The sequence below is a fragment of the Ctenopharyngodon idella genome, chromosome 8 (genome assembly GCF_019924925.1).
Source record: "Ctenopharyngodon idella isolate HZGC_01 chromosome 8, HZGC01, whole genome shotgun sequence".
Lineage (NCBI taxonomy): Eukaryota > Metazoa > Chordata > Actinopteri > Cypriniformes > Xenocyprididae > Ctenopharyngodon > Ctenopharyngodon idella.
Genome location: NC_067227.1, coordinates 26,225,265 through 26,244,034, shown reverse-complemented (window position 1 = coordinate 26,244,034; position 18,770 = coordinate 26,225,265). Strand labels below are relative to the sequence as shown.

The 18,770-nt window shown below is 36.9% G+C and overlaps 2 protein-coding genes across 7 annotated transcripts in view; one reads left to right on the top strand and one right to left on the bottom strand.

Annotated features, from left to right (window-relative positions):
• Positions 1-9,994, top strand: part of fnbp1l (formin binding protein 1-like) — a 51,815-nt gene extending 41,821 nt beyond the window's left edge. The window contains exons 9-15 of one of the 2 annotated variants that reach the window (XM_051902535.1): positions 1,889-2,092; positions 4,625-4,734; positions 5,979-6,111; positions 6,340-6,434; positions 7,047-7,189; positions 7,624-7,782; positions 8,648-9,994. In XM_051902535.1, coding sequence (XP_051758495.1) covers positions 1,889-2,092; positions 4,625-4,734; positions 5,979-6,111; positions 6,340-6,434; positions 7,047-7,189; positions 7,624-7,782; positions 8,648-8,655 — 852 coding nt within the window. In that variant the 3' untranslated portion in view covers positions 8,656-9,994. Of the gene's footprint in view, positions 1-1,888; positions 2,093-4,624; positions 4,735-5,978; positions 6,112-6,339; positions 6,435-7,046; positions 7,190-7,623 lie in introns of both variants that reach the window. The other variant, XM_051902534.1, reaches the window with a different exon arrangement.
• A 1,494-nt stretch (positions 9,995-11,488) lies between these two features.
• bcar3 (BCAR3 adaptor protein, NSP family member) overlaps positions 11,489-18,770 on the bottom strand; it is a 72,391-nt gene continuing 65,109 nt past the window's right edge. For all 5 annotated transcript variants that reach the window (XM_051902528.1, XM_051902529.1, XM_051902530.1 and 2 more), the window contains 7 exons: positions 17,885-17,985; positions 16,732-17,447; positions 14,426-14,541; positions 14,070-14,241; positions 13,838-13,949; positions 13,546-13,752; positions 11,489-12,358 (listed from right to left, as the gene is read on the bottom strand). In XM_051902528.1, the coding sequence (XP_051758488.1) occupies positions 12,183-12,358; positions 13,546-13,752; positions 13,838-13,949; positions 14,070-14,241; positions 14,426-14,541; positions 16,732-17,447; positions 17,885-17,985 (1,600 nt within the window). In that variant the 3' untranslated portion in view covers positions 11,489-12,182. The remainder of the gene's footprint in view (positions 12,359-13,545; positions 13,753-13,837; positions 13,950-14,069; positions 14,242-14,425; positions 14,542-16,731; positions 17,448-17,884; positions 17,986-18,770) is intronic.

Genomic DNA, 18,770 nt, shown 5'->3' with positions numbered 1-18,770 from the left:
ACATGGTACATTTTAAGATTAATTTTATTCCTGTGATGGCAAGGCTGAATTTTCAGCAACCATCACGCCAGTCTTCAGTGTCACATGATTATTCAGAAATCATTCTAATATGCTGAAGTTTTTCACTTTTGATCAATTTAATACATCTTTACTAAAAAAAAAAAAATGTACTGAACACAAACTTTGAATGATAAATATTGAGCTTTCAAGAAATCCTTTACCTTGGAGTCAAACCGTTCTTAGCAAAAAGACATCAGAGTTTTATATAAAGTAACTTTTAGTGCAGCCTAAGCCTTCTTAAATACTGATGCTTAATCTGGCCTCCCACTAGCCATTTTTTAGCAAGTTTTCCATCATAATTTTCATTTTTAGAGAGAATCTCTATTATTCTTGAACAACTATATGTGCAGCCTCAAATGGGTTTGGTCAAGTCAGTGGTCCTAGAATCAAGTTAACGGCCCTACTGACTATCTGACAAGATCTAGATGCTCATGATGAACATATAACAATCTGTACATGTAACACAACCATTTAGCAACTCCTAACTAGGTTAGGATACCCCTCCAGGTATCTTAAATAATTTAGGAGATCAACTAACTTATGCTCAACTCTTTCTGCAGGAATAACTTTGCATTCACGTTGTGACGAATTACTGTAATTTTAAGCTGGCAGTTTGAAGATTCTACTCAGAGCTGTTCATATCCACAGACTCGGAAAAGATCAGTTTTTCTGAGTAACACCCATAACACCATGCCACCCTTGTTTTTCCTCTTTTCCCCTTGCTTTACTGACTCCAATTGTCGGTACTTGCCCTGCCCAATGACGAACCAATCGGGTCTGATTATGACCTGATTTTGTTTACAGTTTTATTTATGAGCTCGCTTACGTTGTTTTGGGATTTCCTAATGCCCTCTGCTTGAATGCTGAGGTCAAGGGAGCCTCATAGAGGCTGTTAAACATGTGACATGAAGCCAGAGCTCTTTTGTAATGCTACCACACCCTGGATAAACACACAGTCATCCCAGACCAGCTAACCATCTTGCATTGTGCCTACTTTCACAGTTTACCAACACATCAGTACTCACTGCTCTTCATATAATGGCCTTAAATCATGCCTTTTTATGCCTTTTATTCCTTCATTTTATAGTCTTTTTTTCTCCAAAGATTCTCTATACAATATTACTGCTACAGGTATGGGCTAGTAACCAGAAGGTTGATGGTTGAGTGAAAAAGAACAAACCATGAGCTTACACCATTATGCTTACAGTACTGAGTTGAGAATTGATGTTCAAGAGTGCAAATAAATAAAGGTGTAGTAGTAATGGAGAAAGAGGTGTGTTATGTTGATGATGGAGTTTAGGGAAATGTGTTTATTTGTTTGAATGAAATGTACTCTTCTGTTCAAAAGTTTGGGGCTTGTAAGATTTTCTGAAAGAAGTCTCTTATGGTCCTGAGGCTACATTTATTTGATCAAAAATGTAGTAAAACAACCGTTTTCTATTTGAATAGATTCTAAAATGTAATTTATTTCTGCTGTATTTTTAGCAGCCATTACTCCAGTCTTCAGTGTCACATGATCTTTCATAAATCATTTTAATATGCTGATTTGCTTCCCAAGAAACATTTCTTATCAATGTTGAAAATGGCTATGCTGCTTAATATATATGTAGAAACATTTTGTGAAGAATAGAAAGTTCAAAAGAACAGCATTTATTTGAAATATAAATCTTTTGGACATTATAAATGTCTTTACTCTCACTTCCTTATTGAATAAAAGTATTAATTTCTGGAAAAAAAAAGAAACTTTTGAAAGGTAGTGAATTATACTTGCACTTGGCTCTAAATAAAGCATGTGAAGCATGTTAAGCATATTGTTGTTGTCCCACAGGATTCTGGGATTGTAGTGGAGTCATTCAAGTCAGGGTTTGAACCCCCGGTTGATTTCCCTTTTGAGGACTTCAGTCAGAACATCCAGCGAACAGGATCAGATGGCACCATTGGGACCCCCAAAACAGAGGGAGGCAAACCGGACCCCAAACACCCGATTAGCAGGACCAAAAACAAACTCTGGCTTTTCGGGAAGAAACCCAAGGTAAGTTTTACAAACACTCTTCACTGTTAAGCAACTTCTGGTCCATTTTAAGGCTCATTTGCTTAGAATAGGTGATAAATTAAAAGCCCACATGACCGCCAGGCTCTCTCTGCTTTGGCTTGCTCGAACAGTAAAGGATTAAATGGCTAGGTAAACTTTAACTTTTCCTTTAGACCTATGCTGTAAGTACAAACTTCCTGACCTTTTATATCTTTTTTTAAGAACATTTACTTCACGTTTTTCCTTCCCTTGAAAGCAGTTCTTGTTTTGATAAACCCTTCATTTAAATAATGTAATGAAAGTTAAAACTTGCTTATAAGCAACATTAAACAAGCTAGACTTCATTCAGTCAGTCATTTAACTAGCGATTAGTTTTGCGTGTTCGTTTGTTTGCTTTTGGTTATTAGTTCACCTTAAATCTTTGTTGTCCCAGCTTCCCCCATCCATCCCTCCTCCTTCCCTCCCAAGTTTTCCCTCTGGCCATTTCCATCCTCCTAAATTCCCAACAGAGCGGATAGCTAACCATCTATCTGAAATGAGAAATGTGAAATCTAAGATTCCATCCTTCCGAACTGTGAAAAGAGGGGTAAGAGTCGGCCTGGTGTGTGTGGGTTTGCCGTGATTATGACTTTAGCGCTTGCCGCTTGCGCTTGGGCAGGTTTCTCTCACCCAAGGTTTAGCTAATTCCTGCACGCGAGGAAACAGCGAATTACGATTGTTTTGAGTGAAGGAATAAGGCTTTATCTGGGTGCAAAGAGCTGTGCCTATCATTTTAGCTGTGGGGTTAAAATAAAAGTTTGATTTGTTGCGTAAAGCAGTAGAACGTGGTGGAGGGAGTGTTGGGTGGGTGATTTTTTTTTTTTTTTTTTTTTTTTTTTTTTTTTTTTCTTTTTTCTTGCTTGCTTTATTTTTAAAAGCACATGCAAGTTTGCATATTACTGAATACAGCTCAGTAGCTCTTTTCTGTAAACCTGTGTTCACACTGACAGTGATTTTTTTTTAAATTTTTTTTTTATTATTTTTTTTTTATTTTTTATACATTTGTTCTTGCCAACCAAGTCACACAAGTTGCATTGCCTGAACTCTCATTGATAAATATTGCATCACACCGCTGCTAAACATTTTTGCATTGAGATTATTATTATTTTTGCATTGTTGCTCATTTCTCTCATTGAAAATTAATGACTTGCTATTACTTTGACGCTGTAAATCGCTGTCATTGTGAACACACCTTAAAACAAACTTGAGAAGGGGAACACGGGGAATAAATTTACAAATATTAGGAGATATTCGTCCGGATATACGTTGAGTTTAGTCTGGGAGATTCACTGTTTTGAAAAATTCTCCTTTGAAGATCTTTTAAATCCTGAAAAAAGCTTTTTGGATAAATACCAAACTGATTTTGTTTACCAGAAATGTTTAACATCCAGCTGTAAATCTCTTTGTAGAAAAATGCACATCAAAGTAATTTCAATTACCTCCAAAGAGTACCAGTCCATCCTTTTCTAAACAACAGAGCAAACGATGACCGCTCACATACATTTTGATGAGGACGCAAGGAGATTTTTGCCAAGGTTTAACATTTGTGAATGTCTTTTTAACTATCCGGATAAAACTATTCTGAAATCTCACAAGCATCATCTTTGTTTCCTCAACATTTTCTTGGCCAAGTTTCAGTGGTACATCATTGTGCAACAAACCCACTGAATGTTTGCAAATGTATCAAGTTACTATAGAAGCATATTGGATTGCTGTCATTATTTAAGTAATCTGTTGTGGTGGCAACTCTAACATTCTGCCAACTGCCATTACCTTTTCCTCATAGTTCAGATTAACTGATTCGAAAACCACATCAAGGCCTACTTCTGTAAAACCAAATGCCACTATATTACCTGTTCTTCTTTTAGCTTCTATTTTATAACCTAGCTTAAATGGAAATATTGAAAACAAAGATGAAGCTGGTTCAGGTTTTTAACCAGACTTCCAAAATGTGTCTTTATGTGTATTAACAATGTTAAACTAACATGAACTGAGATAGAACTACAGTAGGTCAGACCTCAGTTAAGACCTGGTTTACCCTGATGGTGCCGTTCTGTGTGAACGTGACTAAAATCGTCAGTCAAAATGCATTCGATTGACGATGTTGATGAGCGATTTGTTGTCTTTGTTCTTTTTGAAATGGCGTGACCTAACCTTAACATCTCAGTGGTCTTTAAAGCTGGTAAGTGATGTGTGTTTTGGACTGCTGTAGTATAGATTTTGAGTGATTAGTTCTAGGATACTATGACTAAAACAAAACCCCCTCCTTCCTCATGTCGTACAGCTTAAAGATGTCTTTCTTATAGTCTGGCTTAATGTTTATAAACTTTCAGTTGAATTGCAAAATTGGAATGTATGCAAACTAATGGGCCCATTAAACTCTAGGAAGGACATCTCTCTTAAAAGCAATTGTTTATACTATGTGCACTGCAACTGGGTCTGGATGCTTGTCAATGCATCTTTGCCTCCAACCAAAAACCTATTTTTGTACAGGCTCCAACACTAGAGGATCTCAGCCATCTTCCTCCTGAGCAGAGACGCAAAAAACTTCAACAGAGGATTGATGAGCTGAACAAAGAACTACAGAAAGAAATGGACCAAAGGTAGATTCTAAAGCGTGCTGCTCACTTTCTTTTTTCTAATTACTAGAATTGTATTTCCTACTAAAACCATGTAATGGAGAATTGTTTTAATTAAGTATATATATATATATATATATATATATATATTATACACATATATTATACACACATACATATACACACACATATATATATATATATATATATATATATATATATATATATATATATATATATAATATGGGTCATTGACGTGACGGGTCATTTTTTTGTCCAAAGGCCTAATAATAATAATAAAAAAAAAAAAGATGTGACATCCAAAGTATGTAAGGTAGTACACCTAGATCTCTTTTATTGAATCTAAAAGGTTTAAATAATATTTTGCTACATATAAAGGTATTTTAAAGATTTTGAAGTGTCAAAAGGTCAATCGGTTTAACCGTCCAAAGGCCAATACAGCCACTTCATTAGTGATTAAAATATCTTAAAATGTAATAAATGTATATATTCTTTATTCTGGCATGATTTTATAACATCATATATCAACATAGTGCAAAATGGTAATAAAATTATGTGTAGAAGTCGTTGCTTTGTTATGAGAAAGAATGTCCAGAAAAATGAATTTCATTGATGTCATACGGACTAACCAATATAAAGGGACCATTTTGGATCAAGTCATGTGGTCAATATCATGTGACAGGATGTGAAATCATTCAGACCCCTGCAAAGGACCACATGGTTGTGAAGCAAAGTTACTAACTCTCTCTTAACTATTTGAAAAATTCATGTTTTCACTTGCTCATACACATGTCCCGAAACATCAGGTCATTTGGTACAACCGCTATAAAACATGGAAAATGTTGTAATATTTTAAAAACTTGTACTAAATATAAAATGTTTGATTGTCCTTTTGCTAGCTAGTTTGTTTGAAAATATCGTCATTCGGTATAACCGAAATTTTGGTTAAACCGAATGACTTTTTTGGTGACAAATTTTGTCCATCTTGTAAAAAATGACAAAAGCAGTGTTAATTGATTATAAAAAACACAATCTCATTGTTAACACTTAATAAAACTTCAAAATTAATTATATCTCCATTAGGTTTTTTTTACACTTTTAAAAACCTTATTCGTCAATGACCAATGAGATATATATATATATATATATATATATATATATATATATATATATATATATATATATATATAAAACCTATTAAATAGCTAGAGAATAATTTCTTAAAATCATAATTGTCCTTGTTGCAGAGATGCTCTTAACAAAATGAAGGATGTCTATGAGAAGAATCCTCAGATGGGAGATCCTGGAAGTCTCCAGCCCAAGATTTCAGAGACCATATGCAACATGGAGAAACTCCGCTCTGAGATCCATAAAAATGAGGTAACCTTCCCAGAGGAATGACTTATTGTTGCAGTCTTATAAGGAAGCACAGCCTCCGGGAATGTACATCTGGATAAATTTGACATAAAACAGCTGAGCATCTCTGTGTGCCACCGCCATCTACTGGAGGAATGGGCGTAATGCGGTTGCTGCAGCACATGAAATGCATCATGATGACAAATTATTTGGACATGTATCACTCTTCACCTGTCTTTCTCTCCATCTCAGAGTTGGCTGGCAGAGGTTGAAGGGAAGCATGGATCCCGTGGTGAGCGGCGGCCCAGTGCAGATGTGAACCACCACGCACCCCACGGCAGAGAGAGGTCTGTATTTCCTGATTACATTATCTGCATTCTAAGGATAGACGGTCTATAATATGTCCAGTATACAGTCATCCCTTTTATGAGTGCCTGAACTGTTTAGAAGAGCTGTTGAGCTTTTTGTAGATATAAATGAGTAGAAAGGCACAGCAGCAATATAAAGAGGTTGATGGGATTGAAGTAGTCATGTCGTTGGAATACCTACCAAAAAAATCATTAAATGCTGCGGCTGATTTACTAAAAATTTAATTTCATAATATCCCGACATGGAAAAATGTATATTAAATTACAGTGTGGTAATGTCTATTTTCGGATAATACATTGAAGTTTGAGGTCAGTAAAAGTCTTTTAAATGCTATTGTACTTACTGCAAATACTTTCTCATAATATTTTCTTTTAATTTAAAATCATGATGTACGCAAACCAAAAGATATACAACTAGTATCAGTGCAACAGTAGCTTTACATTATGTAGCTCTTTAGTTGAAAACAAAAGACGCCAAACCGTCATATCATCCAGTCCTATTCAGTGCTTTGTGCTTCCACACGTCACACCGCTGCCTCTGAACATAAAGGCCACTTTGATGCATTGACATTTTTTTCTTCTGTCTTTCAGCCCTGAAGGCAGTTACACAGACGATCACAGTCAGGAGCATCGGTCTCCACCACAGCCAGACCCACACGATTTTGATGACGAGTTTGACGATGACGATCCTCTCCCTGCCATCGGCCACTGCAAAGCTCTCTACTCTTTTGATGGTACAAAAACAGCTTGCTTTAAATGTTCCTCGCTAAGGATGAGTTAAGCGCTGTTGACAACATTTCTGTCATAATGTCGATTATAAAGATCCATAAAAACAGTTTCACCAACCAATTCTGCCCACAGGAATTGCTATACAACAAAATGACAGATTTTTACTAAATAATTCAGAAGGTAAAGTCTGCGATTCTCTTGCCTCCCCTGAGCCTATTGAGTTTTAACAGACCCCCTAAAGCGTGCGGTGGGTTTGGTGGGGAGTATTTGGGGAAGAATGGGGGAAAGTTACATGAGAGGAGGCAATGCCTCCAACGCGGTATGATTGGATATGATTGGTTCATGTGATAAATCCCGCCTTTTGTTTTTGTGGCTCCTCATTTCAGAACACCACTTCCCGCCACTGGTTAAGGTATTAAAAAATGTGTTTGTTCCTTAGGCTCTAATGAAGGCACGTTGGTTATGAACGAGAACGAGGTGCTGTACGTCATAGAGGAAGATAAAGGCGATGGATGGACGCGGGTTCGGAAACATAGCGGAGTGGAGGGCTACGTCCCCACGTCCTATGTGGAGATCACACTGGAGAAAAACAGCAAAGGTGCGGTCACCTATATATGACATCACCCACGGCAGCACCATCTAGTTATTATGACATCATACATGGGGGAGTGCATGTCAGATTTACCGTGACTCATCAAGTGCAGCTCGGCTGACTGCCATATGCTTTTGTTCACTGTGTGAGCCCAAGGACAAACACACACACTCTGTCGAAAGTGACTGTATTTCCTCTGCACTGCGACTTTGCTGCAGCGGATCAATCTGTAGAATTGTAGAGATTTTTATTGCTTTTTATTCCATTTTAAGAAGTGTTTTTAATCATCATTGGAGCAAAACTGAACAAAATGTATAGGCTCCTTTTCAAATGTCTTTCTGACTGAGAGATGATTTGCTCATTATAATAGTGAAAGAAACTGCTCAATCAGCTCTTAATTGTTGAGATTTATGTTTTTATACATGTTGAAACTAAAGTACACTCTACTGCATTGTTACTACAGTCCAATCATTTGTTCTATTCAGTATGAGGATACATTGATGTACTTCTGAGCTTTCAGTTCATGCAGTTTCCAGTTCTTCCACCTTTCTTTGAAGTGTTACGTCCTTGCTGCTAAAGTGTCCCTCAATAGCGCCAAACCTGTTTCACTTCAACTTTTTCTGCGAGTGCTACTCTTCTCGTTAAACTTGTAGTGTCACAACTTCTTTATTAATTAATTTGTGACCTGAAATTAAAAGCATATAATAAAAACAAGAACATTGTGTAATTTCAGAGCAGCACTCAGTTTGGCTGGCTCAATAGTGCCCCCTCTCTCTCTTTTTTTTTTTTTTTTCTTCCTGTCGCTGGTCAATTTTTGTTGTCGGTGGACCTGTCAATGACTCTGTCCTCTCTTTTCTTTCTGTGGCTACAGGTTCCTGATTGGATGAGTGGGGTTCTGTGGTGTTTGGTGGACGGGACTCACTGCTGTGGGTCTGTTAGTGGGGCGGTGGGGCGATTTTAAGACCGAGATTGTGTTGGGGCAGGTTGCATGTTTGCATGCTGTTTGTGTCATGGCCATTAACATCATTCCATTGCAGCAGACGTTCCAGGGGTATTGGGGTAGCGGGGAGGGCATGGGAGAATTAGGAGCAATAATGGAGATCCCAAAGAGAGTTGTTGCCTGACACTAACATGTTCAGGGGAGTGTTTGCCTGTACCATCTTTTCATGTTCATCATAACATGCACCTGCATGATCCACAGCCTTTCGTTCCTCATTCCGTGCTGACCAATTGATTCCTTAATAGGTTTAACCACTTATCTTTCAACCACCTGTGTCCGTTTCTCTTTTGACTGTTTCCTCATTGATGCATTCCATGTTAACCATGATATAATTCTCAAAAGCATGACCAATCAGAGTAAAGGAAGCATGGTGCTACTGTAGCCAATGCAACAGTCCTCACAGCAACATCCACCCACTGGCCCCGCCCCCTTTGCAAAGTTCGGTGGATGGATCCTGGTGCAGTTCTGCATTTGACCAGCAGGGGGACCCAACACCATATAAAACAAGCAGAGAAAACGCCAGCGAGGACCTATAAACACTAACCCATCATCTCTGCCTTAATTACAGGCCTCTGTATGGAAATAAAGCATATAGGGGTCTATCTGATCCTCTATGCCCAAAAAACTGCTCGTTCTTGGGCTGCCAGCTCTTTGTGGTGCTTTCTCCATTTCTTGTCCAGCTCTTGGTTTCACATGTGCAAGAACATGCTCACTGCCTCCTAACAAGGGACCACACGTCTCCAGAATCTGATCTCAAGTGCGTGTTTTTGTGAATGTGATTCTTACATATAAAACTGTGTATGCATATGGGTGCATATATGCATATGTATATACCTAGTTAGTTTTTATTATTAAACTGTATGTATTAACATCTTTATTTCAGAATGAATGTTTTTATTGTTTTGTTTTTTTGTTGTTTTTTTAACCAAGCGAGTGACTTTCAGGCTTTGCTTTTAAGAACCGTGCCGTACTCTTTTTGTAACCAGTTCTTCTTCTTGTCTGAACTCTGTTCTCAGTAGGACCCTGGTCTTAACCAATGCACTTTTTACCCTGTTGCATTTGAATTGGATTATTAGGGAGTGAATGATGTCAGATGTGAATGCTTGCTTTTGTGTGAATGTGTTGTACAGTGAGACAATGTTGACCACTATATACTGGGGTTTGTGTTGGAGCAAGAGCAACCGAGAAATAAATACTTATGTCTGTTTGTCTCATTCATCCTGCCTGTCATTTATTGGAGTTCTTCACTTTTTTGTGTGTTTAGCATACTGTATTGTGTTTACATTCTTACAGTGTACATTGTATTTCATCAATATTGCTGGGTATTTATAAGGCGCCAAGGATATTAATTATTGTATATGCAGTGTATTACAGATTGTACACACACACACACCCAGTTCAAAAGTTTGGGGTCAGTACAATTTTTAATTTTAGTTTTTAACCAAACAAAACTTAAAAAAAAAAAAAAAAAAAAAAAAGTAAAAATTACTTTTCTATATATATATATATATATATATATATATTTTATAACATTTATTCCTGTGATGGCAAAGATGAATTATCAGCATCAATACTCCAGTCTTCAGTGTCACATGATAATTCAGAAATCATTCTGATATGCTGATTTGATGCTCAAGAAACTTTTTTTTTTTTTTTTTTTTTTTTGAAAATAGTTAGTGCTAGTGTTGAAAATAGTTGTGCTGCTTAATATTTTTGTGGGAACTGTGATACATTTTTTCGGGAAACTTTGATGAATAGAAAGTTCAAAAGAACAGTATTTATATGAAATGGAAATCTTAAATTAAAAAAGAAATTATAAATATCTTTACGGTTTTGTTCAATTTAATGCTTGATAAAAAAAATCTTCCTGACCCCTATATATATATATATATACACACACACACACACACACACACACACACACACACACACACACACACACACAGAGCTGGGTATATAATCTGGATTACGTAATCAGATTCCAAAAATCAAGTACTTGTAATTAGAGTAAACTACTTTTTATATTTTTTTCATAATAAACCTGCTGCTTATATACATTCATGATTCTTTGAGTTTTTCCCGGCGGTAAGGGGGAAATGTAGATGAGTATATATTAAAATATAGATGAAATGTATATGAAATAATAATAATAATAATATGAAATATAGATGAAATGTATTTGATGTAGCAGTGAAATTTTTGAAATTTGATGTAGCAGTGATATTGCTGTGAATTTCATGTTTTTCAATATTTGTTTTTGTAATGTTGCTGTTTTCTAAATTTACTTAATTTTAAGTAAATATGTTTTAAAATCATAAGATGTGATTTTGTTTTATTCAGTGTTACTATCAGCAAACACTAACAGGTACATTAGTGTTAGTATTTTGAAGTATTAACTGCCTGTCCATACATTGCACTTTAAAAAGAATCTGTTAAGGCTCTTGTTGGTGAATAGAATATATTTTTTGGAATATATTTTTCTTTGTATCTGTCAAAATAGTACAAGATTATCCTACAATATATGTGACATAAGGGTTAATCTAAATGTAATCCAAAAGTAGTCAGATTACGTTACCAAAAATGTGTAATCTAAGAGATTATATTACTGATTACAATTTTTGTCATGTAATTTGTAATCAGTAACTGATTACAATTCATAAGTAATCTACCCAGCTCTGTATATATCAATCAAACATTTCTGAAACAATTAAAAACCTTTTATTAGATATTTATTTAATATTTTTCAGAATATTTCATTTACGGGTGACTATTTACAGATCAATAATACTTAATACAATATATTACACAAACTAGCCTTCACATGCGTTCACTAATGAAGATTATGTACATTCTTTTCCATGTGGGATTTTTAAACAGATCAACACTGCTTTGACCAAAGGGTATATGACATTTCTAAAATTGTACAAACTTTACTATCTCCTGTTCCTTCATAGCGTTGAAAATTTGTCTTGAAGGTGTAGCCCATCATTCCAGTCCTCTCTTATCCATCACTTCATATGTCAAGTGACTGACCACATACATACACCTCATGAAGTGTCCTCTCTGCCTCCAACTTTATTTTTATTTCTTAGGGTGGATGATGTATTGGCCAGTAGCTATATTCTACGTACCATTCCTTCTTTTCTTGAAGGCAAAACTGGTACCTGCCCATTTCACCAGCCTCTGGAAGGTGCATATGGAAGAAAGTAGCTCTCCACAGACAAGTGCCATTTGTGCTCATGAATGGCTTCCAACTTGCAAGCTGCACATGATCTTCTGAAGCTCACATTCTGTTAGAGAACATCCTTTTTATAGGTACAGACGACCTTTGACCTGCCTCCAGAGAGGTTTGGACAGTTTCTGCTTGCTCAGAGAGTCTAGTATACTGTATAAAATGTCTCATTTTTCAGAGTTCTGTGTGTTTGACTGGAGGCTCAAGTTTTCTGGACAGGGCTGTGAGAATGAGTTTGAATTTGTCGTATCGCTCGGTCTGGTCCACGGCCGCCCCCCTGCTGCCCCAGAGCAGACGCAACTGGAAATCAGTCCTCAAGATCTCCAACATGTCATCATTAGGTTGGAAGTCTGGAGAGAAAATGAAATATCATTATTAAAGTCGCCATGAAATTAAAACTGACTTCTTTTGTTGCAGTGTTTATTATTAATGATTTATCTGTGCACATCAATACTATTTTTTTTTAATTCATATGCCCTCATAATCTTTAATCAGCAAGGTTAACCTCCCTTCCCCTTGAAACGATATCTGTTCTCTTCATGACGTGTCTCGGCAGAGGGTGGGACTAAATATCCTCCATAACTGGCATTCAGATCTGCTTCCATTTTGTTAAAGTGCCCAACTTCCTACAATCCAGTCAGTTCACGAGGACGAAATCAAGTCCCGCCCTACATTTTTTCTCATTCCAGAAGCTGTTTCACTCGGTTACACATCACAATATGGAAGAAAAGACTATCGCAACTTCTGTTTCATGCCGACTTGAATGATTTTTGGTAACACTTAAAAATACATTTTAATTTTTGGGCATTAATGAATGCATTAGGTATCATACAATAACAAGAAACAACATTTTTTTTTACAGAAATACTATTGTTTATTGTGAATTCATGTTTGTTCATACTTTAGCTAATGTTAATTTAAACAATTTGAAATGGCAATTTTTTTTAGTATACTGCATACAGAAATTTACCTAAATTAATAAATACTATGTATTGGTCATTGTTAGTTAAGGATACAAAATTGTATAGTTGTATACACTTGTATAGTGTTTTTTGTTTTACATTTTTAGTAAATTTTCATTTATCTGTTTATTTTAACATTTAGCACAACGTATGTAATTATTATATAAACAACTAGTCTGTAATTATACTGATTTAAGTCTCACAAACCTTAAGTACATATCACTGTAGAAGTCTGTGATTCATTTTGAGTCAGACATGACTAAAGTAATGATGACCTGTTCAGTTAAATCATCTTAATTTAGTACCTGCTCTAAAGGATTTCTCGGACTGATTGAAACTGACAATGCTGTTTGAGTGTCTTTTTGAGTGATTCTTTTAAAGAACCAACTAAACAGGGCAGGCCTTTTACCATTTAACTTCCTGAGGGAATCCATGATTCAAATGCTAATTTTCTTTTGGATTTTAAGACAACGACCTGAACAGCTCTACTGCAAATCAATGTGTTTTGCTCACCAATTCCCCAAGTAAAACACCACATATTCCTCCTGAAATGACTTGTAATGTCCTTGGCTTACCCTGGAGGATCCGCTGTGCATTGCAGGTGTAGGTGTCTGCATTGCGTGCAACAGCACGAGCTCCTTCCAGATGCCGAAACATGATTTCGCAGCCTTGGTCGTTGTTCTCCCAGACGTCCATCCCGTCGAAGGTGACCGCAGGTCTCTCCATCAAGGTGAGCAGCGGCATCAGCAGCGGAACACTGGCGTTGCTCAGTGGGATTTCAGCTGGAAAGGTAAGAAGAAGAACTTAATTAAAGGTGACCTACTGTATGAAGGGCATTTTAAACATGCTTTACGGTCAAAAACTCACCACTTCCTTCATAGAGTCCTTTGTAGAATGGTTTCAAAGATTTCTCATAAATAATGGCAGTCTGTGTATATTTCCTCCGAAGGCTAGTCCATGTATGATCCAATCTTGTAATCTGTTCATACAAGAAAGATCACACAGATTAAAGCTTGTTTCCTACACTTGACCGCACACAGAGAGGAAAAAAAAGGTGCAAGTCAACAGAAAGTGGCAGATAGAAGGAGCCGCTGGGTACCTGAGGCATGTCCAGTGCTTTCATTATTGAGGAAAAGGCATAAAGATCTCCCATGGAGTCTTTCAGCTCTAGAGCGACCAGAATGATCCGGTTTAGGGTGGCTGCTCTCTCCTCCAGACTTCCTGTACACCCTAGGATATCCACAGCAACTCCAATTGCCATGGTGTTATGCCTGTTTAAGAAGAACCAGCCATGCGTGTTAAATGTGTGGCCTTTATGCCTGTGATTTTGGGCATTATTACTGTAAATAAAAACTAAGATGTTCGAAGAGTTATTATTCCTCTGAAAGAGTTGTCTGCCCATATGAATCATCAGAAATCTGCTTTATAGATCATGTGTTGACAGCATCTGTTTACCTTTCCATGAGGTCCTGCCGCAGCTGTCTCCCATGAGGAAGGGTCACCAGCTCCAGCCCAGAGGTCACGCCCATTTGACCTTTCAGCACCTCAGAAACATTCAGTATCCTGGCAACCTGTAACATGTACACACAGCATTTGTACCATCTAGAATCGAAAATATTGCACTGATGCTAATCTGTGATTGTGAAGGGTTTCTAAATTTGGGTTGTGGGTGGATGACTTTGTTTTTCATCCATAAATACTGGTCCTGTGACTGACATAATCAGACAGTTTAAGATTTAATTCCCAAATGCACAGACAACAATCTGGAGCCTCTTTTTAGAAGCAGAAAGAAATGTGGAGAAGTGGACAGTCACATGTATAAGAGGCTTTTTAGGTCATTTTTTAATTGGATTAATCTACATTTAGCCCTTGCCGTGTGGCACAACTGTGGTCTTGTCCTCTGGTTGGCTTGAAGAACCAGTCTTCAACCTGAAGAAAAGGCTGACTCACATAACGAGACAGTAATTACAGACCTGTCGGTCATGATTATATTCAGTAAGTGGGTGTGGATGACTATCCCTGATTCTGTTTTCATCTTTCTTGATTTTCTCTTTTGTCGTTGTGTTCATTTTCATTTTTTTTATTCCTCTACCTCCCATTTTTTGAAATCGAAAGCTATCAAATGTACAATCTGTGAAAGATTAGTCATTTGTTGTGCAGTTAATATTATACTAGCTAATATGAGCTTTTAATATCAATATTAACTTTTGTAATGTGTACAGTACCATTTAAATGTTTGGGGTTAGTAAGTGCTGTTCATTTGAACTTTTCCAAAAAAAAAATCAACTGTTAAATAGAAAAGTCATTTTAAATTGTAATATTTCACAATATTACTGTTTTTACTATATTTTTTTGCAGCCTTGATGAGCATAAGGGACTTTAAAAAAGTCAAAAACATTAAAAATTCTTGACCCAAAACTTTTGAATGGTAGTGTATATATGTATATATATATATATATATATATATATATATATATATATTCATAATTATTTTATTTGATCAAGGCTTTAAATAACTGTTTTAAATATTGACATTGAAGTTACATTACCAGTAACAGTTGCCAAAAACAAAACAGTTGCCAATTAACACTGGTTAATCCATTGGTTATCATGATCTATACATTTAAAACCTTTTTGTTGATTGTTAATGTTGGTTATGTTATTTTCTACAGTACATATTCTTACACATTTTTAACGTTTCAAGTTGTTTGTTTACTTTAATGTATTATTAACAACCATAAACTAATAATGAGCAATGTAGATTTATAAATCAACATGAACCTAGATTAAGAAATGCTGTTAACAATTGTTGTTCATTGTTAGTTCAGGACACCTAATGGATTAAAGGGATAGTTCACACAAAAATAAAAATTGCCCCATGATTTACTCACCCTCAAGCCATCCTAGGTGCATATGACTATCTTCTTTCAGCCAAACACAATCGGAGTTATATTAAAAAATTTCCGGGCTCTTCCAAGCTTTATAATGGTAGTGAATGGGGCTCAAAATTTTGAAGCCCCCCCAAAAAAGCGCATCCATCCATCATAAAAGATCCATACGGCTCCAGGGGGTTAATAAAGACCTTCTGAAGCGAAGCGATGCATTTTTGTAAGAAAAATATCCATATTTAAAACTTTATTAACTACAATAACTGGCTTCCGGTGATGATCGCACGCGAGTGTAGTTCCGGCGGAAGAGTGACCTCTGACCCAACGTATGATGTATTGACAAACGCCGAAGTGCAGAGGATAGAGTAAAACAAAACACCGGTCACGAATTAGAAGTCTAAAACAAGAATTTTTAAAGAGAAATGTCAGAGGATTTCAATATAAGAGAAGAGGAGCTTGAATTTGTTGCCCAGCCCTATTTGTTTAAACCGCAAGAGGCGTCTACGCTCACCTAAGCTTACACTACTCCTACATCCTACGCCACGCTTAGCTTCAGAAGGCCTTTATTAATCACCTGGAGCTGTATGGATTATTTTTATGATTGATGAATGCACTTTTTTGGGCTTCAAAATCTTGAGTGCCATTCACTACCATTATAAAGCTTGGATATTTTTTAATATTACTCTGATTGTGTTCATCTGAATGAAGACAGTCATACACACCTATGATGGCTTGAGGGTGAGTAAATCATGGGATAATTTTCATTTTTGGGTGAACTATCCCTTTAAATAATGTTAACACATTGAAAAGAATAACTATTCATTTAACAATTCTGATTTTATGTTGACTTCAAAGACTCATAATTAATATTACCTGACAGTCTGCTTGCAGGATGTGTTTGGCGATGGTCTTTGGATCCTGACTGACAAGCAGCTCTTTGGCTTTCTTCAGCACTGTCATCTCCAATGGTTTGTTCTCCACTGGTAGAAGCCGGAAGTTGATGTCACCAGGTTTGAATGCTGATTCAGTTTCAAACACAGGTCTTTGGAAACCTTTCTTGCCATCCTCTTCTTTATCCACATCCTCCTCGATGTCTTCCTCACTGTCGTGCTCTAGGGCCTCAATGGCGTTATGGTAGGAGCTACGATCTAGTTTAATGCTGCTATCACTTCTCCTTAACTCCTCCTCAGTCTTTAGCCTCTCCACATAGCTGTTAGCATGTAAGCTATTCATCTTTTCCCAATCAGCAGGGCTGCATGGACTCAGTTCACAGTAGCTTACTTCCGACTGCTGCTGTTGCTGAGATGAAGGTCGCTGTTTGTGGGGCTTTACCGGGGGGACAGGTGGGGCGAGGGTCTTCAGGCCCGGGGTGCAGGATACTCTTATAGTGGGAACCTTGCTGGGTTTAGGGGGCGGTTTGGGATACAGCTGGCTGTCAGATCCACGAATGGCCTCACCAGGCTGGGTGTCGAAAGCCATTCTGCGTGGCACTGTGGGGCTCAGAGCTGGCTCACTTCCTGTTCGGAAAACTGGGGATTTGGGGCACGGCTGGTGCTCCATATGCTGAACCTGGGCCTGGGGCCTACAGCCTGAAAGCATATGCATGATATCATCGTTTTATTCAAATATTTTTCATTAAAATAGAGAGTATGTTGTAGATGGACTTTTTTTGTGTGGAAGTATTCTGCACGGCAAAGCAGATTCAGCACTCTGGTTTCTGACATGGACAGCAAAGCTGCATTTTGCGCGTAACCATATTTATTCCACTGACACAGGCATAAATTATCTCCATCCCCACTTTCATTCTTCTTTTTATTTTGCATTTCAATCCCACGTCTCATTTCACACATTTAACGTTTAGTAACAGAAAGTGGATTTCAAAGGAGGGGACGTCAGCTTGACTTTGAGAATCACTTTCTCTTTGGCACAAAGTGAATGTGAGAAAGATGACTGGTTTTCAGAGCTGTCAGATGTGCATATCACCGTGACAGGGTATCAAGGAGGATGAGAGCTGACAGGCACTCACCGATAGGGAGGAAGCTCTCCGACTGATGGGTCTTCAGTGGCCGTCTCCTCTCCTGAACGTGGTTCAGACATGCTGGTTGACTCCCACATTTATCTTTGTGGCTGTGAAGGAGAAAGACAGGTCATTTAAAATCTTCTCTACCGATCTTTTAGAGTAAGATGACACCACTTTTAATTGAGTTTTGCGGTGTGATATGAATTTTTAAAAGTACAAATCAAATGCAGTCTCTCATTTATTGTAAGGTCATGCAACCTGCATAATCATTTTAATACAGTTTTTAAATTGATTAGGTTATAAGCTATTTTGACACATTGTTTCCAAAAGTTAGGACGCCCATATGCTGAATCTGCACAAAAAAGTAAAACTTTCACTTATTTTATGCTTATTAATGCTAAAAATCTCTTTATATTAATGTGGAGATGTCACATTGCAGGAATGAATAAATGAACATATACGTAGTTCCACATAAATAATACAAATGCCTTGAAAAATGCCTTTTTTTACTTCCTGTTGTGGTGCTTATGAGCAAAACTGTCAAGGATTTCCAACAGATTGCCATTAAGAAATGGAGTTTGCGAATCACACCACAAGACCCACTAATTGCTGACAAAATTATATACATCTTATTGTATAGATTCGAGTGCAATTTATAAATTCATGGCTAGTCATTCTTCAAAGTAGACTGTTAATCTGTTAATTAACTTAATCTGTTAATTATTTAATGAACCTGAGCTGATATGAACTAAAAATAAACAGTATTTTTATTAACTAACGTTAACAAAGATTAATATATACTGTAACAAATGAATTGTTCACTGTTAGTTAATTTTAGTTAAAGGGGTCATATAATGCCAAGATGTAAAATAAGTCTCTGATGTTCCCAGAG